This window comes from Syngnathus typhle, linkage group LG9 (genome assembly GCF_033458585.1).
Source record: "Syngnathus typhle isolate RoL2023-S1 ecotype Sweden linkage group LG9, RoL_Styp_1.0, whole genome shotgun sequence".
Taxonomy (NCBI): Eukaryota; Metazoa; Chordata; class Actinopteri; order Syngnathiformes; family Syngnathidae; genus Syngnathus; species Syngnathus typhle.
In genome coordinates, this window is record NC_083746.1 from 644,896 (window position 1) to 668,869 (window position 23,974).

Sequence of the window (23,974 nt, forward strand, 5' to 3'; positions counted from 1 at the left end):
TTAATTGGATTGAATGCGGCCCACAAACGCAAAGGAGTCATTGGAAGCAGGCCCACTTTGGTACATTCAGTGCAAAATATATATTTGTACACACAACAGGACAGATATGCTGTACATTTACAGTTATGTACAAATAAGAGACAAACACGATGACTGCACGCGTGGGTTTTTTTTCTTCTCAAAACAGCCCTATGGCTTCATGGCCGTCTGACCGGCCATGAGCCGCAACCACGGAGATAGGCGGGTCACGCGCGGAAAGGGACGTTTTGTGGTAACATGCCAGACGAGACACATTCAAACTACATTGCGCGTTGCCTGAGCTCATTCAAAGTGACTTTTGCGGAAGAGCAGCGGAGCACCACATCCTTATTTCTCTCAAGCCTCGGTCGGCGGGTCAGGCGCGAGGGCCTCACCACAGTGATTTCCACGATGGAAAAAAAAACAACAACAATTCATCCATCATCTTGTTTTTTTTCCTGATAACAATATCATCATGCAGAAAAAGCTAGTAAGGACAGTCAGTGTCTTGCAAGAGCCCAGCATGCGATATCAAGCGAGAACACGCCGCCGCCGCCGCCGCCGCAGATCTTGCGGCCCCCGGCACGGCTCACGGAGCCCACCGAGAAGCGCTCACATGCACGGGAGGATTCCAAAGTCTTGCCTCCGCCGTCCGTGTTAGTTAGCCAGCTAGCTACTCCGTCCTCGGCCACACTCAAGTTTCCCTTTTGCATGCATCCCCGTAGAAAAAGAAGGAACATTTTGGTTGGCGACGGTAGCAAAGGGCTTTTCGCCGCGGACGCAACAGTCTGTTTGTTCCATGGCATGCTGTCGAGGCAAAAGTAGCGAGCGGCGTCGCAACAGGCATGGGTCGGTGGCTCGAGGAAACGCTTCGGTCCTCCGAGCGCTAGCGGCTGTCAACGACACAGCGCTAGCCGCCTTGGGGGTATAGGGACGCTCGCAAAATGTTGATTGGGTCTCAAAGCAAATGCGTGTTTGTCAGCGTGTCACCTTTGCCATGGAGCACAAAGGCCCCAAGTATGGTCATTCGTCCATGCTGTGAAAGAGGAGCGATGCGCAAAATGGCGTCGTCGTTGGCTGCCGTGAAGGTGTCAATCCAACGGACACACCAGGGCGGCTGGCATCATCGTGCCGCTGTGGAAAAGCACTTTGTGGGGTTCTTCTCTCTCTCTCTGCTTGTCACTGCGTGTGTGTTAGGGTGGGTCACTCCAAACCAAAGGTGCTGGTCTCCTCCACGGCCGTCACCAACTTCTCGTAGAGCATGGAGAAGGACGGGTAGGGCGGCAGGTCCAGCCGATTGAAGCAAGTGTGGGCTCTGGAGGACGCACAGGTAGATGGAGTTGGCATGTTTGGGTGACAGAATGCAGCCCCCACAAGTGACAGATGGCTCGGACAGGTTTGCGCTGGGCCCACCTCTCCAGCAAAATGGCTGACTTGATGGTGTGCTCCTTCCTACCTGGGTAAGGAGCTGATCTTCCCCCACTTCTCCACACAGAACCGGCGGGGTCCGTTACTTCCGCGTAGCGAGGCGAAGCCCTCATAAGGAATGCTGGACGTGCCCGTCACAAACTACATTGGAAAGAGGACACGGGGGAGAAAGGGGTGAAGACGTTCCACCGCCGTTCTTCTTGTTTTGCCGAAGGCGGTACAGGCTTTTGGCCAGCGGGTGGCAGCATGTGCCTCACCTGCAGTAGGCGCAGCCTCTGCTCATTGTTGAACCTCTCCACAGCTGCCCAGAACCAGCGGATCACTAGGTGGTTGTCATGGTAACCTGCCAGAGGAGGGGGTGATGGCGGAGCATGAGTCAGAGGAATAACAAAGAAGGAGATTCCGATGCTTTTGAAGGCTCTGCGTGCCGTGCAGACGCAGGACAGCGAGCGGCGAGACGGAGCCACATTAGGACGTTAGTTACTCACAGTTTTCGCTCTGACGTTTCTCCATCATGATTGTTTTTGTGTCTGTATTGGATGGTGTTTGGGGTATTATTTAAATTGCTTCCATGGAAGCGAGCTGACCTCCTCTGTACTCGGTGTTGTTCCTCCAGTCCGCCAGGTCGATCTCGGCCGTGCCGGCGATGACCAGCTCCAGCTCCCTGGCGTCAAACACAGACACCAGTCGCACGTCCACCACCTGAATACGGCAAAGGGGGCACAGGGTTGGAATTTGGACGCGGTGGATTTTGAAGCCGGCGGCGGCGGCGGTACCTCGTAGAAGCCTCGCACCAGGCTCTCGGTCTGCTGAGCCACGCCCCTCTCGATGCGCCACTTGACCATGCGCTCGATGTACTCCTTCTTGTTCTTCTCCGACACGGGGATGCCGGCCCCGCCGGGCTTCAGCTCTCGCTCGGTGATCTGCAACGTCACACGAGTCACACCGACCCGCTTTGGGGGAAGTTCCGGCACAAATATTTATTTACAAAGCGCGCACCTGCCCAAAGACCTCCTCGTTGACAGTGAAGGTGAGATCCAGCATGTCCTCGATGTCGTTGTCCTTCATCCACTGCAAGCTCTGGTGGAACTCCTCGTCCAGGAACTCCAGGTCACTCAGATCGCACGGTCTGCACAAGTAAAAAAAGAAAAGCATCGTAAAAGCTCCCAGAGGTTGCGCGCTTTGAAATACAAATCATGGGCGGCTTGCAATCAGGCCGTCGCAAACGCGGACAAACGAGGTTGGCGAGATCCAAACGAAACGAGCACCGATGCCGTAGGTTCAAATGGGATCGCGGTAAACGGACGAGCGCCGCCAAAAGAAAACCCGCGTGAAGCTAAGCGGCCGGCCCTGCCTGCAAAAGTCGCACGGGTTTAAAAGGTGCGCACGACTTACATGCGTAGCAGCCCCTTGTAGAATGGACGAGTGAAGAAGGCATCCAGCAGATACTGATGGACCAGGGCCAGGCCCAGAATGCGCCCGCTAAAACGAAACCTTAAGACACGCAAACGCACGTGTCTTCACTTCCACCAGCCGCAATGAGCGCCACTTGCAAAGCGGCGGCGCCAAACCATTCGTGGTGATTGTCCACGAAGGCCGACATGGGGCTGATTTGGACCGTGTACGTGTCGTTGGCCGAGTATTCAAACAGGCCGTAGTAAGGGTTGAAAAGCTCTCTGGACACCAGGAAGAAGAACTCTCTGGAGGGGCCGCTGTAGTCCAGCCTGCGCAAAAACAAACGGGTGGTGACGACCATCGGCCGGCGGCGCCGGCTACGGAGTGACTAACATCCACGCGCCATTGATTTGCTCTCACCCGTCCTCGCCCACGAAGCTGACGTAGAGTTTACTCCTCTGCAGGTCTTTGCGGGAGTAACACATGATTTGGTTGAAGGCGTCCTCCAGGAGGTGGTCCCGCCGTATGATGAGCCTGGGTGACAAATTGCTTCAGAAAACAAATGAAGGCAATCCATGAATCGGGTTTCACTTGCACGTACTTGACTTTGCCGGGGCCCTGCCCGTATCCCTTCGTCTCCAGTTTCCGATAGAAGTTCCTCAGCTTGGCCTCAAAATCTCGCTTGTAGGGGGCGGGAGCGCGCGCGTTGGCCCGTTGGGTGCCTGACGGAGAAAAAGGAGGGAAAGGTCCGGGAGAGGGAAAGGCGGCAGGCAGGCAGGGGGAAAAGGCCAGCCACGCCTCTTCTCACCCGGGGAACTCTGAGGAGACGAGGACAGGCTGATATTTGGGTGGAGCAAAGGCGGCACGTAGGACATCACCTCCTCTTCAAATAAACTGCGGACAGAGGGGGGGGGGGGAATAACAAACATCCAATTTGCAACGTGCACGCGTGCATGTGCGTGCGTGCGTGCATCCGCGCGAGCGAGCACCAACCTGAGCAGCATGACCAGGTCGGCGTCCCCGGACAGACGCGCCAGCCCGACGGCGCCCTCGCTGCGGATGAACTGCACCTTTTCCCTGCGAGCCACACAAGCGCGTGCCATTGGCCGACGGCGACGACTGAGCGCCAGGCGGCGGAACCTACTTGAGGGAGTTGTTCCTGGCAAGCTCCGGTTGTCTTTCCTGCAGCACCTCAAAGACGTTGGGCTGCCTCAGGAAGGCCACGATCTTGTCGTTGTACGCTGGAGGACGGCAAGGAGAAAGACACGTCATGGCGTTGGCGCTCGGCGGCGGCGGCCCGGCGTTGGCGCTCGTCCTCCCTCGGCGGCCCACGCACCGACGGGGACCGGCTCGTGGTGCTGGCCGGAGCGACTGGACCCGCCGAAGGTGTTGGAAGGTCGCGGCGCGGCGGACGGGTTGCTTTGCCGGGAGTCGTCGCCCACCTGCGGCAAAAGGAGCTGCTGAAGGTTCAGCTCGCATCCGGGGTCTGACGCATTGTGCTGACACGAGTCCGGGAGAACTCACCTCGCCGGCGCTGTGGCTGCGTTGGCGGCTCAGGTGCTGGCGGTGGGCAAGCAGCCCGGTGGAGCGGGAGCTCTGGAGAGGAAGCCGCGGGTCGATGAAGGTTGTGGAGCGACAGTTGTGATCCACAAAGAAGGGCTGACGGGGTGAAAGGCAAACTCGTTTAGGGGTTCCAAAAGTTTGGCAAGAGCGAGCGGCCCGGCCCGGCCCGGCCCGGCCAGGCCAGGCCAGGCCAGGCCCGACCCATCCAACCAAACAAATTGGAAGACACATCCATGCGTGCATGCAGCCAGCCAGCCAGCCAGCCAGCCACCTTGCCGGTGTGGTCGTGCTTCATTTCCCATCCCCGGGGAAGCTCCAGCTGCTTGTTGGAGAACATGTTGAGGAAGGTGACCAGGTCTCGGTTGTGCTGGTAGCGCTCAAAGTAGTGAGCGTCTCGGCGCACCTTGCTGATCATGTGCTTCAGGCAGGTGTTGCTGGTAAACATGCGGTAGGCACTCTGAACGAGAGACAAACACGGCCTCAGAAAGCTTTCAAGACCCCCGAAGACCCAGGTGGACACTGACGGGGTTAGAATGCAGCACAGTAAAGAAGTCGGGACTGCACAGGAACTTGGCGCTGGGCGACTGGAGCAGCAACGACAGACGGGAACGACCGCTGGAGTGACCCACCAGACTGTCTCGTCTGTATTCTACGGGAAAGAAAGAAAGAAAGAAAGAAAGAAAGAAAGAAAGAAAGAGAGAAAGAGGGAAAGAGAGAAAGAGAGAAAGAAAGAAAGAAAGAAAGAAAGAAAGAAAGAAAGAAAGAAAGAAAGAAAGAAAGAAAGAAAGAAAGAAAGAAAGAAAGAAAGAAAGAAAGAAAGAAAGAAAGAAAGAAAGAAAGAAAGAAAGAAAGAAAGAAAGAAAGAAAGAAAGAAAGAAAGAAAGAAAGAAAGAAAGAAAGAAAGAAAGAAAGAAAGAAAGAGAGAAAAGTCTTACATGACGCCGCCGATTGTTTGTCTGGTCATGGGCGTGTTCAAACGGACCGGAAATGGAGTGAGGAATGAGCTCAGCTTCTGGTTCCGGTTCCGGTTCCGGGAGCAGCTCAGCAGGGCTTTCCTCCGGTCTATCGCTGTTGGTTATGGTTCTTCGAATGCTCTGGTATCTAAAAATGCAATCAGCAATGGCAAGTTGGAGCTATTCGTTTGCATTTTAGGGGAAAATAAAAAAAACAACAGCTTGACATTCCAAAAAGAAACCTAGAGGTCAAGGAGAAAAAAATCGACATCGACAAAAATAAATACAGTACATTTTGGGCCTGAAGGAAAAAAAAGTGCAAACACAGCAAACCATGTCAATGACGGGGCCCCGAAGGCAGAAGAAAAAAACAACAACCTTTTCTCCGCAATACCTGCGGTTGAGTTGCTCCATCTGCTGAATGGAGTTGGAGCGGGTCAGACCCTGCGGCGCGGGGGGTCCGGTGGGCCTCTGCCACGTCGTGGTCCTGTTCACGTGGTCCACAAAAAAAATCCTGCCGTGACTGTCGATCCGGGCCTCCCAGTCTGAAAGGACACGAGCAAAAGTTGGTGAAACACCCGCAACGACAACATCCGAGAGGAGGCTGGAAATGGCAATGGAGACCGCAAGCCGACAGAACATTTGAGCACAAAACAAACCAATGATGGAAATGCTCAAGTACATCAAGACGTACTCGGCGGCAGAGGCTCGTCCACTCGCTGGTAACGGTGAATATCGTGCCGGACGGACGGAAGCGACCGCACCGGATGGCCGTTGACGGGCGTTCCTGCGTAGGGACAAACGCAGGATTTGCAGATTGACAAAACGTTTGGGGACCTGCTGGCCGTACCTTCCTCTCCGTCTGTTTCGGCGCTAACTTGCTCGGACTTGGCGGAGCCCGTCTCGTCGTGCGGCTTGGACCGGTCGCCGTCCGCCTCTTGGGCCACGCCGCCCGCTGCCTGCAGACTCATCCTTCTCTCGCCTGTCTCCTCGCACGCCCGAGCTGAAGCTGCTGCTGCTGCTGCTGCTGCTTCTCCTTGGGCCTCAGGACAATCTTCATGGTGGACAGGCGGACTGCGAGGTGGCGGCGGCGGGGGGGTGGCGTCCATCACACCTCCCCCTGGATCGATGGCTGCATCGGCCCCTTTCTCTGCTTCCTACGAGCAGAAAAGGAAACAAGTATTTGAAAAGTCCATCAAGTTGAGCTAGCAAATGTGCCAGAAAGAGATCATCGGGTTGAAACCCACCACAGCTGCGGTCAAGGTGACCTGACAACTATCTGACGACGACGCCACCGTCTGCCGGGCTGTGGCCATGGAGCACGTGTCCACCTCGGAAGAAGGCTCCTCGCTGGGTCCCCCTCCCACCTCCAGGGCCTCCCCGTCCTCCGGCAAAGCTTGGCGGCAGGTGGTCTCTGCGAACGGCGCTTCCTCCGCCTCGGAGAATACCTCCTCCTCCAGAAGGTCGTCTTGTTCCGCCTCGGGGACCGGCTGGGCCGCCTCCGGAAAGCCGGCACGCTCCGGTTCGTCGTCTCCGGACGTCTCGAGGACCGCTCGCAGCTCATGAGACGGCCCGTCTTCATCCGGACCGCTCGTATCCGGAGGATCCCCGTTAAGTAGCAGCGGGGACGCCATGGGAGGCAGTTCTCCGAAAGCGGAGCGCTCGTCATCCTCGTCCGAGTCGATGTGCAACATGGCGCTGAGCCGCGTGTGCGTGGGGAAGCCGGAGCGCAATTTTGGCGAGGCTGCGCCCAAGGGCCTTTCGCCGGGCCCCTTGGGGGCCTCGATAGCATCCAGACCCTCGCTGAAAGACCTCTGGAGCAACTCGCCGTGGCCCTCCAAAAACCTGGCCCCGCCGGCTCGGACGAGCAGCAGCTCCTTTTCCGGGTAGGCCGCCGCCGCCGCCTCGGCTTCCCAGATACCTCGAGGACTCTGCGATCCGATGGGGGAGCCTCCTACCGAAAGCACTCCCGGAAGGTGATGAGGCAGGTCCTCGTCGTCCGAAGGCGTCCCCGGAGCTCCGTTGAAGGTGGAAAGGCCAATGATGGAATCCGGAGAGGCACCTGGGCAAAAGGAGACTCGTAATAACAGCATTGTCAATCCTTTTTGATTGTTTTATTATTCACGGGTCCTTACCGTCAGGTCCGGTGGACGTGAGTTCAACCTTAAACTGCAGCTGTCCGCTGACGTGCTCCGTGGGCAGACGGCGGCACAGGGGAAAGGTGACGGGCTGGACTCTGCGAGACACGGGCCATTCATTTTTACAGCATGCTCCCTCCCTCCCTCCCTCCCACTGGCGGCTGAGCACCTACTCGGGTATTTTCTCAATGAGCCGCTGCACGGGGATGGTCAGCTGACCCAGGAAGCGCTTGATGATGGGCCGACTTTTAGCAAACTTGTCCTTCACCTCAATGCACAGGATGTCTGTCATCAGGGCGACAAATGTATATTTCTGCAAAGAGACGCCCGCATCGGGCTCGGGTTAGATCATTTTGAGGGAGGGGGGGAAAAATAAAAAAAAAGGGGTTCAGCCTTACGGTGCCCCGACCTACCTCTCCGTGCCAAGCGGGGTTGACGGTGTTGGCGATGATGGCCGAGCGACGTTCCTGCCCGTGGTGGCTGAAGACGGGAAAGACGCTCCTCTTGCCCGGGTGGATGGACATCTTGAGGTACGGATCGGGATGGAAGAACATGCCTTTCTTCAGGCCGCTGGCACGCAGATCTGCGGGCCGACAGCGAGCGCTTTCATTTGCACTTTGGCTTAGGGAGGAAACCAACCCACCTGTCAAGGTGAAGCTTATCAATTTCCGAGGATGCTCCACGCCCACCTGCTCGGCCAGACCCTCCACCTAAACGGGTGAAGGACGGTCCAAATCACCCATGGCTGTCTTTGTTATTCGGCCTCTCCCCCCTGTCACAAACCAGGACGGCCGTATTCTTCACAGTGATGCAGGGGGTGGTTGCTCTCAGAGCTCCGCTCACTCCGTGGTAGTACTTGAAGCAGATCCTGGTCTCCGCTGCGAGAAGAGCAAAAAGAACCCACGCTGCAGTGCCACTGGAGCGTCTCGGTCGGTGAAGCTCGAGGTACTCACGTTCCATGAAGTAGGGCCCGGCCTCCAGCCTCCAAACGATCTGCCCCTTCTGGGTACCGTTCACCCCTCGATTCTTACAATCCCACACGTTTGACGGACTGGTCTCATCTGCGAAGAGCAGAAGACAACCTGAGACCGATTGCTCCCTCACGTTGAAGACGTTCCGGGAACAGAAAAAAACAAAAATCTCAGACACACGAAAAGTCTCACTCTTGCCGTTTGCGACAGCAATCTTTGTATTTTTCTCGCAGAGTCAAACCCGCTGCCGTATTAACGCTCGGATCAATGACCGAGCAAAGGCGTCATCCCATCAATGTCTGCTCGGTGGACGGTCGGCCGGGAAGACCTCGGCGTCAATAATGAAGTCCTCCGTCGATATCGAGTGACCCGATGGCACCGGATGGCGCCGGATGGCGCCGGACGGCACCCGACGGCGAGCTGACAGCTTTTCACGTGGTTACAGGCCGAAAGTCTGAAAGTGCTTGCTTCCATCCCATCCAGCGAGAGGAAGGAAAGGACTTTGCCTTGAAGAGCGTGGGCGGGGTCTCCATGACAAATGTGCCTGTTGGACACTCTTACTCCAGTATTACTTTTCAGCCCAGTCAGAGAGATTGATAGCCTTGTTCAGCACTCGCTCCTTCTTCCCTGTAAGCACAATTCTCCATAGCAACTACGCTAGCCCGGTTAGCATCGCGGACGGAATGACCTTCCAAATCTAATCCCGTCCCCAAGCAAATGCCGGCCTTACCGATATGGTAGAGTCCGATCCAGTCGGTGGCGTCCACTTCCTCCTTGATGTCCCAGGATATGACCAGGGTCTGGCCCCGGTTCAGCGTAAAGTCCAGGGTGGACGCGGTCAGCGAGGACCTGCTCTGCGAGCTCACAAGGTCGGTGTCGCTGTTGGCGCGGGGGAGGCCGACGGGCACGCTCACCACGGACACGGCGTCCAGCGAGGCCCCGCCCCTCTCCGCCAAGCTGCGGAGGTTCTCCGGGCTGAGGGTGTGCCGAAGGTTGGGGCTCCGCCGCCGCGGGGCCGAGAGGTGCTCGCGGCCCCCCACGGCCAAATTGGGCACGGCGTTGTGCGTGCGGGTCCTGGCCGGGAGGACGGCCGTGGCGAGGGACGGGCGCATCTTGACTTTTATTCCCCATCCATGGCGGCGTTGACTAAAACGGTCGGTACCTGGAGACGGGCAAGGAAAGGAGAACCCGTGAAAGTCGTTTGAGCAATTGAAACATTGAGAACTTTTGCAGTGTAAAGAGCAGGCAGGCAGGCAGGCAGGCAGGCAGGCAGGCAGCCAGCCAGCCAGGCAGGCAGGCAGGCAGGCAGGCAGGCAGGCAGGCAGGCAGGCAGGCAGGCAGGCAGCCAGCCAGGCAGGCAGCCAGCCAGGCAGGCAGCCAGCCAGGCAGGCAGGCAGGAGAGCAAAAGAAAAAGCAGAGCATTTGGGTGGCACAAGTCAAATGATTGCAACGGTCCATCTTGTCAGAAATCAAACGTGAGTCACCACTAAATCACTCAATCCCACGGCGCCCGCCGCTTGCGCCTTTAATCTCCGTTCGGCTGCGGATTACCCATTGATTCGGGGGAAACGACAGGAGGCTCTGATTGATATGACGATCTAAAAATAGCGCTGATGAGAACACGTGTCGGCCATACACCTGGAGAGAGCGGGGCGGACAAATCCCAGCAAACGATGAAGCTGCGGCGGCAAAACTCTAAACTGCTCTCAATTGGAATGTTTCCAAATCAACTCGCCCGGAGCATACGTATTTTGTCACGTTTGGAATGCCTTGAGGTGCTTTTGCAGGCCAAAGTGCGGTTGTGCTCTATTGATTGCCACTTAATGAATTGCACCACTGTGCCTTCCTAGGGAGGGATGCCTCGCTCTCGCTGCATGCCGTGCTGGAGGTGACTGCAGCACTTTGTTGCATGACACGACGGGCACCTTGGGGAACGCACGCACGCACGCACGCACGCACGCAGGCAGCCAGGGCATTGAACCCTGGCCATCGGAGGAAGCCAGAAGAGCACATTTTCCAGCTTTGCTCCAGCAGCGCAGTCGCCCCTCCAGGGTTCCCTCCCACTGTGAGTCTGCGATGACGACGGCGACTCCATGTCACCGTCTGCTTTGGCTGGCTAGCTGCATGGCGTGAGAGACGTTAGTTTGATTTGCTTTGTTTGTTTGCGGGAGTCGCCGCAAAGGTCAAGTGGGTTAGGGTTGACACTCGACACCCGACTTTGTCCGTCTAACTCTCTCTCTATTTGTAATCCTGCCACGTGGAAGCTGGAAGCAAGGCTCGAAACCAACATTTGACCGGCACCACGTAGAATCGGAACACTACGTTGAACGGCTCAATTCGAAATGGAACAGGCCGATTTAAGAGCGTACTTGTCGCATTTGTTCTGAGAGCAAGCTCGCAACTCCAATGAAGTTTCATTTGGATTTCTGTGAAAATTCCCATTGGAAATTTGGTGTTGGCTTTTTGTCTTTTCTTCACACGACGACACAAGCCGCATATCATAAACATTGTTGAAATTGGGCTCAGCTTGTTAGGTAGGGCACTGCATTCATTCTATTTGGGTAGGCTCAAGGAAAATGGCTGTGACTGAAATGTCATCTGCTCACTGTCTAACAATTTGGCCATTGTTTGAGAATTGCGCAGAATCAACAGCAAAGTCGTGACCCACTCCCGATCCAATTGGAGGGAATGTGGCCCCTGAACTCAACCGGGCCTCGCGGCTCCAATATTATTTGGCGCGAGGACGAGCGTATGATTCCCTGACAAGTCATCCACAGGTTGGCTACCCCTTCCACCTTTGTTTACCTGCCACGCACGCACGCACGCACGCACGCACGCACACCACGGCACTCTGGCAAGACACTGAGGTACGCGTTGGGCGTTCGTTCAAATGGTTATTACGCAACAACTCGACCCCCCAACTTGAATCATTCTCCATCCATGTGCGCCTTGCATGCATTGCATGCAATATGCAGACATGCATGCGATGGCTATCGGACTGCTGTGGGAATTCCCTACGTCATTTTCCACGCTCGATTAGAATCCTGCCAAGGGACGCATGCATGCAAACGTCGACGACACGACTGCATGGGAGCCATCGCGCTTACCTTTGACGCAGAGGCAAAATCAGCAAGAGCAGCACCGAAGAGGAGGAAGATGCGCTGGCTGGCGGGCGGGCTGGCTGGCGGGTTGGCGGGTTGGCTGGCTGGCTGGCTGGCTGGCTGGAGGGCTGGATGGATGGATGGCTGCTGGCTGGCTGGTTCTTCTTCCCCACTTGCAGCTCGTTATCCCCGCAGTCCAAATGAGGCGAGACGGGCGGGGTGCAGCCGCGGCGGCTCTGGGCCCCTCCCACACCCACGCGCACATCCACCAGCGGCCGGGGGTAGTCACGTAGAGCGGGATGGATGGATGACTGGATGGATGGATGGATAACTGGATGGATGGATGGATAACTGGATGGATGGATGGATAACTGGATGGATGGATAACTGGATGGATGGATAACTGGATGGTGGTCCCGGACAAGCAGCCTTCCCAAGCCAAAAACCAAAATATCCAAAATAAGTCTCGGGATGACGTAGTGTCTCTCTCTACTGCAGCTGTGCTGTAGTTCTATTATAAGAATCCACGCATGGAATCATGACAGCAGCTTTTTTAGTATCCACATGACGTCTTCAGGGGTTCCTGTGCACCACTATTTGAAAAAGAAAAAAAAAAAAGGGGGGCGGGGTAAACTCGTGCTTGCCGCAGAGCGCGAGGGAGTACGGTTGGCAACACAATGGCGCCCCCTGGCAGGCCTTTGGACGACATGCAATACGTTCATTTTCGTTATATCAAGCAGTTACTTGTCGAAAGCGTCTTCTTTACGTTTTATGTTTATTATTTCTAATATTTCTTTTTTAATTTGATGTAAAATCGTGGCTGGCAAAACAGCGGCAAAGTGGCGCCCTCTATTGGACAACGCTCCAAAAGTATTGAAACGGAAAGATTTGTTTCTGTTGTACGCTGAAGACCAGACCTTCAGATTTCCGATCAAAAGGGAAATAAGAGAGAAAAGTTCAGAAGGCCAGAAGCGAGGCCCAAGCGGACAGACGTCACGGACGCTTTAGTCCGGAAAAAGTCAAACAAATAAATTGATGGTACAGTACTTCTGTTTTTATTGAGCTAAATACTGATTGCAGTTGGCGTCACAAAATCAACTGCTACTCAGCTACTTGACGAGAAAGGACTTACAAAGTCAAACGAACGCAGCTTCTGTTCACAGAGCGCAACTATGAAAAATACGTTTCTTTCAAGTAACTCCACACGACTGCTGGGTGGGAATCTTTCACCGTCACCGTTAAAAACACAAAGATTCACGCTAACGTGTCCGCCCGCCGTCCCATAGACGGGCTTCGAAGCGGCCCGGCAATGGCAGCTTAAAAGAAAAGTGGCGGCGTTCCCGAGCCACGTACGTCGTGGCTTCTGGAGCGGCCTATCAAATGGGATGCTGGCCAACAGGGGATTCTTTGGCCCAAAATCCATTGGAATGAATAGAAAGGACAAAGAAGGAGAGAGTGATTGGACTTGGGCTCTTGCGCATTCACACAATAATGTTCATGTTTTCACAATGGAGTGCAATTGAGTTTTTCCAGTGTTTTGCAAAGGGATCCAAAGAGCGGGCCCATCCGACCGACCGACCGCTGGCTGGCTGGCTATTTGGGACGCAAGGTCACTCGGCGCATTCGGCTATCTCGGCCCCGTCCACCAGCAGCGTGTGAATGAGTCCGTCTCGGCGCTTTCCGCTGCTCACCGCCTTGACGCAGCAGTTGTGCTCGCCCAGGGTGAAGTGGGTTTCCGTGCCGTCGTCCACAAACTCGCCCTTGGAGTCGACACACAGCGACTTTGGAATTTGCTTCAAACAATACGGAACTCTTTTTGTGTTCTGATTATTGACTCTGGAAGCGACAAAGGCCCGCCGCCGCCGCCGCCGCCGCCACGCTGCCTCCATTGTCTTTACGGGTGCTCCACCCCACTCTCTAGATTTCGCTTTCTGAAAGCCCTTTTGAAATTGTTTTTTTTATATTCCTACAGTCTCCCAGGTCTCAAGATCTGGCTGGCTGGCTGGCTGGCTGGCTGGCTGGCTGGCTGGCACAATCCTTGATGATTAGCAGTATTTTGACAAAAGCATATCACATCATTTAAATGGTGGGAGGAAAAAGACATAACTAAATGCACTTACTGCAGTTTCAATCTTCTGTCCATTACACCAAACATCCATGGTGTCTTTCTCTGCAAGACAAGAAAGGGAAGCTGATGTTCGGCCCATCACTTGATGATAAGTCCCGGTAGTCGCGTGGCCACCCCAGAGGCAGTGTACGAGGAGGCACTCACCCAAGACCACCCTGGAATCCATCCCGTCCAGGTTGAGCAGCCAGGTGCTGGTCACCTTGGATCTATTCTCCTGGTACTTCTTCAGGCTCTTGCCGTTGATGTCCAACGTGTACTCGTAGGCGAAGCCGCTGACCGCGTCGATGTTGATGGTGGCTTTGGTGTCCAGCTTGCCCACCGTGAACGTCTCCTTGCCCACCAGCTTGAACATCCACTCTCGCCTCAGCACCTCCTAGCAAAACAAAGTTCAGGGTACTATTTGAGCCCGCCCCCCTTCTCAGATGTCGTACCTTCCCGTCGACGCAGATGACCCTCTTGCCGGTGGTGGTGCCGTGCTCGAAGGCGATCCGATGGACTCCGTCGCTCAACGCCACGTCCCACACGGCAGCGAGGTCGCCGGACATGGCGGACATGACAACCTTGGCGAGGGAGGAGGTCACGGAGCCATCAAAAGAGATGAGTTGACACTTCAATTCCAGAGCGAGAGAAACGAGGTCCAAATTGGTTGGAATGGAACTTGACGTTTCAGCGTCACCCCTTCCTTCACAATTAACAGCGAACGATCCTCGCTCGCGCAACATCACAGATTAGTCCCGAATCGTTGGATATGCGCATGAAATAAAAGTAACAGTTGCTCGACTTTAAATAATCAATGGATGGCTTTTGATTGCTTTGGGCTTCGGGAAGCCCGTCCATTCTATTTATTTTGAAAACAAAACCGGAAACACTGCTGCAAGGACAGTCGTAATCTCTGCTATTAGCTTATATCCACCGCTAGCTCGCGTCATCCATCGTACATACCCAGAGAATTCCCTTTTCGGGCTCATTTTATACAACTTACTCTGCGTTAATGTAGCCTTTTAACCATCACCAATTACCTTGACTGTTTTGCGGGATGGGGTGTAGCGTGTAACAGACGACTTTCGAAGCAAAACGCGGGGCGAGCTTGAGCTGTATGCACGGTATCGTGTAACCATAGCAACATGACATCCGCTTACGTGTATGCTTGGCCGCGCCTTCTTAAAACCCAACGCGGCTTTTAAGCTTAACAAAAGAAAGAGAGAAGTAAAAGAAATCTCCTTTCCGATAAGTGTCTTGTATCCGAACAATGTTGTTTTTTTCACTTTACAATACTGTTTATGTTAATGAGAGTCTTGCATTCCCCGCTTCAGCCAGAGAGCGGCAGTAGTCAACAACTCTTAACGGCATTCCACATTTTAGGAAGGAAGAGCTTCGTCTTTCCTGCAAGCAGAAACCATCAAATGTCGTGACGTGCGAATGTTGTTTGTCTGCAAGTAGGCTGGCTACCTATCCCCCAATTGACCATGCAGTTTAGGGTGTGTCCAGTTTCTCTGGCCCAAAGTCTTGTGGAATCGTCCGTCCCTCCGGGGAGGCTCACTCGCGGTGCTTTTATTTCACTGCTTTTCCATTCCTTCATTCAGAGGAAGAGCCAATGTGTGGTGTATTGATTTGGTAATGTCGTTTGGTATAAGTATTATTTCAGTGCGTATTTGCTGCCAATGTGATACTTCTACTTTTACCCAGTAGAGGGCGCACTCGCCTTAGAGTTGACTACTGAGGATTGATGGTAGACCGAAGAAGTTGTACAAGACAGAAACATGTGCTTGTACTGTGTGTGCCGTTCTTATTAAACGTCCTTTAAACTTGGAGAGTGTGCGCGTCATTACGGCCACGATACAACATATTTTTGGCGACGAGGATAAACAAAGTTTTGAAGGAAGGACGAGTTGTTCGGACGACAAGGACTTAAAAAGGGAGGAGTACCAAGTACCGTGAAAGTTTGTAGAAGATGGCGACCATTGGCACTCTGGCGGCGTTTGATGCGAAAAATCAAAGCTGGGAAGAATACTGTGAAATAATGGATCAGTTTTTTGAGGCCAATGAGATTGATGATGGGGATAAGCAGAGAGCTATTCTCCTCAGCGTTGTCGGCGCATCTACCTACAGTTTAATGCGGAATCTCCTTAGTCCAACTAAACCAAAAGAGAAGACTTACGGCGAGCTGGTGGCACTACTAAAAAACCACTTCGACCCAAAGCCAAGTGAAATCGTCCAGAGGTACAAGTTTGATTCTTGCAGTCGTAAACCAAATGAGTCGGTGATGGAGTACGTAGCGGAGCTGCGGAGGCTGGCCCAGGACTGTAATTATGGCAACACCTTGGAGCAAAAGTTGAGAGACAGGATCGTTTGTGGAATAAATGATGATCGGATTCAAAGAAGACTCCTGGCAGAAGCAGATCTAACGTGTGAGAAGGCTTTGTCCATTGCCGTTGCGGCAGAAACAGCAACTAAAAATGCGCAAGACCTGCAGAATCCGTGCGCCACTGCGAAGTGCTTCAAAGTAAACAAAGGTCCGCAGCAGCGAGGTGCGTTCAAGTGCGGAAATGTTCAAGAGTGCTATCGTTGCAAAGGACAACACAACGCTGCAGAATGTAAGTTTAAACAAGAAAAATGTCATGCATGTGGAAAAGTGGGTCATATTGCCAGAGCCTGCAGAAATAAAAGCAAACAAAAGAGATATGTAGTAAATCCTACAGCTAAAAAGGAGCAGTCTCGTTCAAGTTATCGGTCACATAACGTTCAAGAGCGACCAGAGGACAGTGATACAGATGGTTCAGAAGAAGATTCCTTTCCTTTACAAAATATAAAGTTTAAGCTGGGACGCATGAGTGACATATACCTGAGAAAAGTTGATCCGTATACAGAGAGCATGAAACTAAATGGGAAGAGAGTTCAGTTTGAAATTGACACAGGTTGCAGTCTCACAGTAATGAGTGAGAAGACATTCCTGACAACATGGAGAACCAACAAGACTCCTTGTATTAAACCAGTACGACTCAAGTTGGAGACATACACTGGGGATCGAGTTGAAGTTGTGGGAGCAGCTCAAGTCCAAGTCAAGTACAAAAAGCAAAGAGCTAAACTGCCCCTAGTGGTTGTGAAAGGAGATGGTCCCTCATTACTAGGCAGATGCTGGCTAGAGGACATTCAGCTGAATTGGAAAGAAATAAAAGCCAGACACAAAGAAAGACAAGTACATCAGATACACACAGACCAGAGAACAGTGGAAACAAAAGTGACCTTACAAGAAGTACTGTGCAAACATGATGAAGTTTTCAAGGAGGAGCTGGGCACTTTAAAGGGCACCAAAGCCACTATTCATGTGAAGGGAAATGCTGTTCCGCGCTTCTTCCGTCCAAGGTCTATTCCTTATGCCATGAGAGCAAAAGTGGATGAGGAAATTGACAGACTGTTAAAAGAAGACATTATCACACCAGTTAAGTACTCAGAATGGGCAGCACCAGTGGTACCTATCCTGAAACCAGTGGGCACAGTCAGATTATGTGGAGATTATAAACTAACTGTAAACACCGTGTCATCCCTTGAGCAGTATCCGATACCCAGAGTGGAGGATTTGTTCAATGCACTTGCAAAGGGTAAGCAGTTCTCTAAGTTAGACATGAGTCATGCTTATCAACAGATACTTATGGATGAGGACTCCAAGAAATACCTCACCGTGAACACGCACAGGGGATTGTTCACCTACAACAGGCTTCCATTCGGTGTGGCCTCTGCCCCGGCCATATTTCAGAGAACGATGGAGAGTCTTTTATGTGGGATTCCTCTAGTAGCTGTGTATCTAGATGATATATTGGTAAGTGGCATGGACCAATCTGATCACCTAAAAAACCTAGACTCTGTGCTAAACAGATTGAAAGAAGCGGGACTACGCCTTAGGAGAAACAAGTGTACGTTCCTTCAAGATGAAGTGGAGTACTTGGGCTACAAAGTCGATGCACAAGGATTACACCCCATTGCCCAAAAGGTCAAAGCAATCAAAGATGCTCCTGCCCCAGCAAATGTTTCAGAGCTGAAATCATTCTTGGGATTGTTAAACTACTACAACAAGTTTCTTCCAAACCTGGCAACCCTGTTGGCACCTTTACATGAGTTGTTGAGACATGATGTTCGTTGGAAATGGGACAAAGAACAAGAAGAGGCATTCCAAAAGGCCAAGGACTTGCTTAACACTTCAGATGTTCTTGTACACTACTCAGCTGACCGTGAGTTGGTTTTGGCGTGTGATGCTTCCCCTTACGGAGTGGGGGCAGTATTATCACATATCATGGAAAATGGAAGTGAGAGACCAATTGGATTTGTGTCCCGTACCTTACAACCTGCTGAGACAAGATACTCACAGTTGGATAAAGAAGGACTTGCGGTCATGTTTGGGATTGAAAAGTTTCATAAATATATATATGGTCGAAACTTTACCATTTACACGGATCACAAGCCATTGATTTATCTGTTCAATGAGAAGAAGCCAATTCCTCAAATGGGATCACCTAGAGTGCAGCGGTGGGCTGTGAAGTTGAGTGCATACCAATACAACATTGTCTACAAACCAGGCAAACATCATGCAAATGCAGATGCCGTGAGCAGGATGGCAGTTCCTGTCAAGTTAAGGAAAGAGGAGAGTACTGAGCAAGTACTTATGATGGACATGTTGGATGAGACATTGATAGATGCAAAGCAGATAAAGAGCTGGACGGCAAAAGACACTGTTTTATCACAAGTTCATGAATACATCCTGAAAGGGTGGCCCACAGAAACCGATCCAAATCTGAAAGCTTTCCACCAGAGAAAATTGGAGCTCGGTGTTAGAGATGGCTGTGTTCTCTGGGGAGCTCGAGTGGTCATCCCTGCCAAAGGAAGAGGTAGGATGTTAAAAATGTTACATCAAACTCACACAGGAATGACTAAAATGAAAGGTTTGGCAAGATCATACATGTGGTGGCCTGGAATGGATCAAGATGTCGAGAGAACGGTTCAAGCATGTCACGAATGTCAGGCACATCAAAAAGCACCTGCTTCTGCTCCTCTACACCCGTGGGAATGGCCTGAATCACCATGGTCAAGGATTCATGTGGACTATGCAGGACCTTTTCTAGGAGAAATGTTTCTCGTAATTGTGGATGCACATTCAAAGTGGTTGGATGTTTACCCTACAAAAACATGCACATCCTTAGTCACCATCGAGAAACTCAGACAGAGCTTTAGTAATTTTGGAATACCAAAAATGCTGGTGTCCGACAATGGAACTTGCTTCACAAGTGCTGAGTTTGAAGCGTTCATGAAGCAAAATGGAATCAGTCATGTGAGATCCGCTCCTTTTCACCCATCCTCAAATGGACTCGCAGAGAGAGCAGTTCAAACTTTTAAAGAGGGGATGAAGAAGATGAAAGAAGGGACAATACAAACAAGGTTATCAAGATTCTTGTTTAGCTACCGGATCACACCTCACGCAACAACAGGCTTATCACCTGCCGAACTCATGATGTCACGCAGACTAAGGTCCGCCCTGGATTTGGTTGTTCCGGATTTGAAAACCAAAGTGCAACAAAAGCAACTTAAACAGAAAGAAAATCATGACACACGGAGTAAGCAGAGAGGGTTTACGTCAGGAGAGGACGTACTCATCAGGAACTATTCCTATGGACCGAAATGGATTCCTGGTGTTATCCAAAACACTTCAGGACCCCTTTCCTATACCGTTAGTGTTGGTACTGGTCAAGTTGTGAAAAGGCATGTAGATCAAGTAAGAGCAAGATTTTCCAATCTCGAGACAACGGTGGAGAAGGAGAAAAACTTAGTATTTTTTCCAGAGACTGTTGCAAAGATTCCACTACCGGAAATAAATAAACCACCGATGTTAGAACTGAGTTCTAATTCAGAGAAGGTGTCCGAGTTACCACCTGCTACCAATACCCAGGATGAAAAGGTTGTACCACCCCAGACAGAGTTGAGACGTTCTAGTAGAGAGAGACATACCCCTGTTCACCTCAAAGACTTTGTTCCTTAAAGTAGAATGTTATTGAAAAAAAAAAAAGAAGTCATACTGGGTTACATTAAGTAATTGTTCTGTTTATGTTTATTGAGTGTATAACACATGTTGTTTTTGCTTAAATGTGGGGGAGATGTGGTGTATTGATTTGGTAATGTCGTTTGGTATAAGTATTATTTCAGTGCGTATTTGCTGCCAATGTGATACTTCTACTTTTACCCAGTAGAGGGCGCACTCGCCTTAGAGTTGACTACTGAGGATTGATGGTAGACCGAAGAAGTTGTACAAGACAGAAACATGTGCTTGTACTGTGTGTGCCGTTCTTATTAAACGTCCTTTAAACTTGGAGAGTGTGCGCGTCATTACGGCCACGATACAACACAATGGAAACGGACTCGTAGGCTTGCCTTACATCGTCTTTGACTTCCCTTTAAAACCCGATCCGCCGCTTTTATGCTCCCGAAGTTAGTGGCAATCACGGTCAACCGCGTTTGCCTACCGAGGAATTTCCCGGCCTCCCAGTTTGGGCTAAAATAACACGTGCACAAAGCAGCCACGGAAATGTGCGGCCGGCGGTGCGTCCAAAACAGACGACGGCTTGTGGAGGGGAAAAGCCGATAGGTATCGGCGTTACGTTGACAAAGGCGCTCGCTCTCTCGCTCGCTCTCTCGACCCCGCCGCTTGTTGCCATTCCTGTCAAATAAGGCAACACAGCAGGCCTTTGTAAACACAAAGAGTTCATAATGCAGGCATTTTGCCATGGAGGGAGGGCAAACAGCAAACACGGGTGTCATCCTCATCAAAGTTGCTCGCCCATCCAGATTGATTCGCAATGTCATAGACGCGTTCGTCAGGTAACCTTTGCCGTTTGAAACGCTCTACTGTCTCTAAACGATAGCTCGTTAGCTTTACGAGCGGCGAAACAAAACAATCGTGCCAAAATGAGACGCTGGAAAAGGATGCGAAAGAAACTCCAGCTGTAATATAGGTCACGCCGTTTTATTATCCAAAACAAGGACCGATATTACATGTGTGCAATATAGATGAATTTAATTCATTAAATTTCGGTTGTACATGTGTGACAATGACAATAAAGATCTATTCTATAGGAGGAACAGTCATGCAAAATGGCCGCTCCTCTTAGGTGGATAAAAACAGGCGCAGTTTGCCTATTCCACAAAGAAAACATAAATGAAAACGCTGTGTTTCGACAAGTTGGGCTGCTGCACAGAACATTTTTGCCTTGATTCTTCTTGGCATACCGCTAGAGGGCGTCTAGCGAGCTCCGATTTCTAGATGGCAGGCAGCATGGCAAAGAAAGCTCAAGTGCAAGAAGGGGAAATGGAAGCAACGATCATGCGTGTCCTGTCAACAGCTAGCTCAAACTGGAATCTTTTGCTGAGTCATGGGGCCCAGCGGGAACAAATAGCCAGACACCAATTACTGACACGCTGGAGGTGTGACAAGAACGACTTGTATTCACAAAGCGGCAAACAAAATCCCTCTTTGTCACCGAGCGCACCTGATACCACTGTTGAGTCCTTTAAATTCCTGACAAATGGAACGACAGACAGCGCCTTTCGGGTTGATTCGAGAAGGAGCACTTGAAATGTCCTTTTCACCCCACTCGCCAAGGTCAGGCGATGCGGCTCGTTCTCGGCCTCGTGATCCACCCGTCGAAATCTTTCAAGGGATCGAGACCGTTGAGAAGAAGCTGCAGAAGCTTTCGTTCTTACGTTTTTATGGACCCGCCAAGACAATATGTCATAAAATGGAGTCCAAAGTCCATGAATGAAAAACGCCCACAGTCAACGCATGAGCGATGAGCGTCCAAATTGCGGTCAACCAGCGAGACAATTTTGCGGTCGACACAGTCTTAGCATTGAGCAATCCCGACATGGGATGTGTCAGCCCCACCACCCAAAACCAGAACCCAACAGCAACTCTCTTTGTCTTGTGCGCTTCTCCAAATGAAAAGAGATGCAAAGCGTAAGGGCGTCGTCGTCGCAAGAATGTTGTCAAACAGGTCAAAAGATGGCACCTGGCAAAGCTGTTGGCAAATGCCAACCAAAAAAGGACAGCGTAACGATGGACTCTTTGATGGCACTTGGCAAAGCCAACCAAAAAAGGACTCTTGAAGTACAAGCAATGTTTGGAAAAACCTCCCATCAACCGCATGAGTTGCTAAAAGTGACCATCCCAGGTGAAAGAATTCCAAATGTGCAAATGCAAAGTCATAGCCGGCAGCATTTCCAAGTTGTGATTTGTTTGCGCCAAACGGCCGTTGCTCCACTCGGACAGGATCGCTGCACTGGAATGTCAACACGCAATATTTTGCAGCCGCTTGCTGAATAAACAAAGGTCTGGAGCATGAGCATCTGGGTGTTTTTTTTTTTTTTTTTTTCCTTCGGGATGTAGTGAGAGGGACCTCCAAAGTGTTTGTTTTGTTCGTTTTGTTCTCCTTTTTAAATGTTGCTAAACTGTTGGCTGTGAAAAAGAGTCAAATGACTGTTCAATTTTTTTTTTTCTTTTTTCTCCCCCTTCCTCCAGCCCATCTATCCTGTCGGCCTGCTTAGTCATGCGCTAGCGTCACAATCTTTGAAAGAATCTCAGCACCTCATTTAGCCAAACGTGACAGAACAGGTGGTGCTACATTTTGGGAAGGAGGGAGGGAGGCAAGTACAACAAGAGTAGCAAACGCTCTGAATCAAATGAACCAATCAGATCCAACTCCCGGGCCATATTATGGCGAAACTCTCATCTTTGCATCCAAATGTTTGCGGGAACGATGGTGATGGCGTTGCAAAATTCCCTTCCCAAACCATTGAAATTGTTTTCAGAGGCTTGAAATTGTCTGGTCAGCTCTTTTGAATACGCAGAGTCGGTGGGGCCGTTTTCCCCCTTTTTGTTTTGATTTAGTTGGTGCAAGCTGGCGGTTGGCACCACTATCTAGCAAGAGGAAATGGAAATGAAAGTCTGCGTGTGTTTGATGCTCTGCTTGCCAAGCCAATGGAATCAAATCCCACCATGGGAAGACGTTAGTCATGTATTCATTCGGATTTTCTCTGACGCAGCGGCTGAAATCTTCAGGAAAGCGTGTGTCATTTCACACGAGTCTCCCCAAAAGAAAGCCTTCCTTCTAACTTTGTGACCTCAGCGCCCAGAGAGCCGGAGCACGCGAAAAACAAACGCCGCTTGTCTTCTGATCAAACGGCGACAACGCGTGCCATTCAAAGTCGGTAGCCCCGCTCCGAAGTCGAGGCGCGCTGAACTTTGGACCGGACGCTGGCGCTTCTATTTTTGTGTACTCTCACTGGCACGCTTGCGCCGAGGAGTGCGAAAAAGCCCTAGCCGTGAGGAGTCGGTTTGTTCGCAAGAGCAGAACTGCACGTTTCTCTTTTCAAAATGGCCCCCGGAGAGAAAACAAGTCAGAGTGCAATGTTGCAATGCTCCATACCAGATGTGGACAGCTGCGGAGTTGAGTAATGTGCTGCACACACACACACACACACACACACAGCCAAGTGTGCAACCCTCCAATAACATCCAAAAGTTTGGCATGGCTCTCACGTGAATGTTGAGCTTTTCCGCAACAAGTAAGGCGAGACGGTGCGACGGAGCCGCCCGTGGGACGGCACGGCGCTCCAGCCAAACGCTTTCCGTGCTTTAGGGTGTCTCTGGGTTCACTTTTGAACGGGGGGGGGGGGGGGGGGGGGGCGCCTTGAGGTAAGTCAAACAAAACGACGAGCAAACGGAACACAAAGGCCAGACGCATTTGAGGCACCACAATTGTTTTGATCATGGCTTTGGCCATCTCCTTTGTTTTCAAATTTGGAATAAAGGACCTGGAAAACGTCTAGCCATTCATTCATTGACGACTCACATCTTAAGCTGTGGCCTGAATGTAAAGTGAACTAAGAGGCGTGATTTTACAAGGATCTTCTAAATCCCGCCACAGCTACACCGTCACCATCTGCTGCGGCCGGCACGGGGGTAGGGCTGTAGTCTGTTTCCACGGCAACGCTGTACCCTTCCTCCCAAGAAGTACGGGGGTGAGGGCTTTGTTTTTGCGGGTCCCACCCGTGCGCCGGCCTCGCTTCCTACCGAGGGCTGCCGCGAACCGTGCCGCCGCCGCGCCGTGCTACGCCACATTCCAGCGGGGAATTGAAGGGGGCCGAGTCATGGTGAGATTAGGGAGGAAGGGAACCCCTCCCCCACTTTACAACAAGGTGAGCGTGCAAACGGAGCACCCGTCCCGACCCCCAACACAGA

The 23,974-nt window shown here is 51.8% G+C and overlaps 2 protein-coding genes across 6 annotated transcripts; both read right to left on the reverse strand.

The window, feature by feature from the left end:
* Nucleotides 1–65: 65 nt before the first annotated feature.
* On the reverse strand, nucleotides 66–11,673 carry hecw2a (HECT, C2 and WW domain containing E3 ubiquitin protein ligase 2a). Its single transcript, XM_061287753.1, has 30 exons — nucleotides 11,574–11,673; nucleotides 9,197–9,628; nucleotides 8,449–8,556; nucleotides 8,279–8,373; nucleotides 8,139–8,205; nucleotides 7,909–8,078; nucleotides 7,669–7,808; nucleotides 7,493–7,593; nucleotides 6,605–7,419; nucleotides 6,208–6,514; nucleotides 6,052–6,144; nucleotides 5,752–5,902; nucleotides 5,387–5,505; nucleotides 4,929–5,053; nucleotides 4,676–4,861; nucleotides 4,366–4,500; nucleotides 4,178–4,283; nucleotides 3,986–4,082; nucleotides 3,835–3,918; nucleotides 3,650–3,735; nucleotides 3,443–3,563; nucleotides 3,262–3,375; nucleotides 3,018–3,170; nucleotides 2,842–2,940; nucleotides 2,446–2,575; nucleotides 2,223–2,369; nucleotides 2,034–2,148; nucleotides 1,704–1,789; nucleotides 1,475–1,587; nucleotides 66–1,333 (listed from the first exon to the last, which is right to left on the reverse strand). Exons 2-30 carry the CDS (start codon nucleotides 9,576–9,578, stop codon nucleotides 1,222–1,224), a joined length of 4,557 nt encoding a protein of 1,518 aa, XP_061143737.1. The 5' UTR covers nucleotides 9,579–9,628; nucleotides 11,574–11,673; the 3' UTR covers nucleotides 66–1,221.
* Nucleotides 11,674–12,606: 933 nt separating this feature from the next.
* faima (Fas apoptotic inhibitory molecule a) lies at nucleotides 12,607–14,872 on the reverse strand. 5 transcript variants are annotated; one of them, XM_061286429.1, is made up of 5 exons: nucleotides 14,715–14,872; nucleotides 14,127–14,255; nucleotides 13,840–14,068; nucleotides 13,688–13,737; nucleotides 12,607–13,327 (listed from the first exon to the last, which is right to left on the reverse strand). In XM_061286429.1, exons 1-5 carry the CDS (start codon nucleotides 14,811–14,813, stop codon nucleotides 13,178–13,180), a joined length of 657 nt encoding a protein of 218 aa, XP_061142413.1. In that variant the 5' UTR covers nucleotides 14,814–14,872; the 3' UTR covers nucleotides 12,607–13,177. The 5 variants fall into 5 exon arrangements, with proteins under 5 accessions (XP_061142413.1, XP_061142412.1, XP_061142415.1 ...); XM_061286428.1 differs by having other exon boundaries at nucleotides 14,127–14,303; nucleotides 14,715–14,830; XM_061286431.1 differs by having other exon boundaries at nucleotides 14,678–14,782.
* Nucleotides 14,873–23,974: the final 9,102 nt, after the last annotated feature.

Coding starts and splice junctions, on each gene's coding strand:
- hecw2a (XM_061287753.1), bottom strand. CDS start 9,578: ATGCGCCCGTCCCTCGCCACGGCCGTCCTCCCGGCCAGGACCCGCACG. Junction 4,083..4,177: donor CCACGAGCCGGTCCCCGTCG/GTGCGTGGGCCG, acceptor GCCGTCCTCCAG/CGTACAACGACAAGATCGTG. Junction 3,376..3,442: donor CAGGGCCCCGGCAAAGTCAA/GTACGTGCAAGT, acceptor TTTGTCACCCAG/GCTCATCATACGGCGGGACC.
- faima (XM_061286427.1), bottom strand. CDS start 14,417: ATGTTGCGCGAGCGAGGATCGTTCGCTGTTAATTGTGAAGGAAGGGGT. Junction 13,738..13,839: donor GGATTCCAGGGTGGTCTTGG/GTGAGTGCCTCC, acceptor CTTGTCTTGCAG/AGAAAGACACCATGGATGTT. Junction 13,328..13,687: donor GACAGAAGATTGAAACTGCA/GTAAGTGCATTT, acceptor GTCGACTCCAAG/GGCGAGTTTGTGGACGACGG.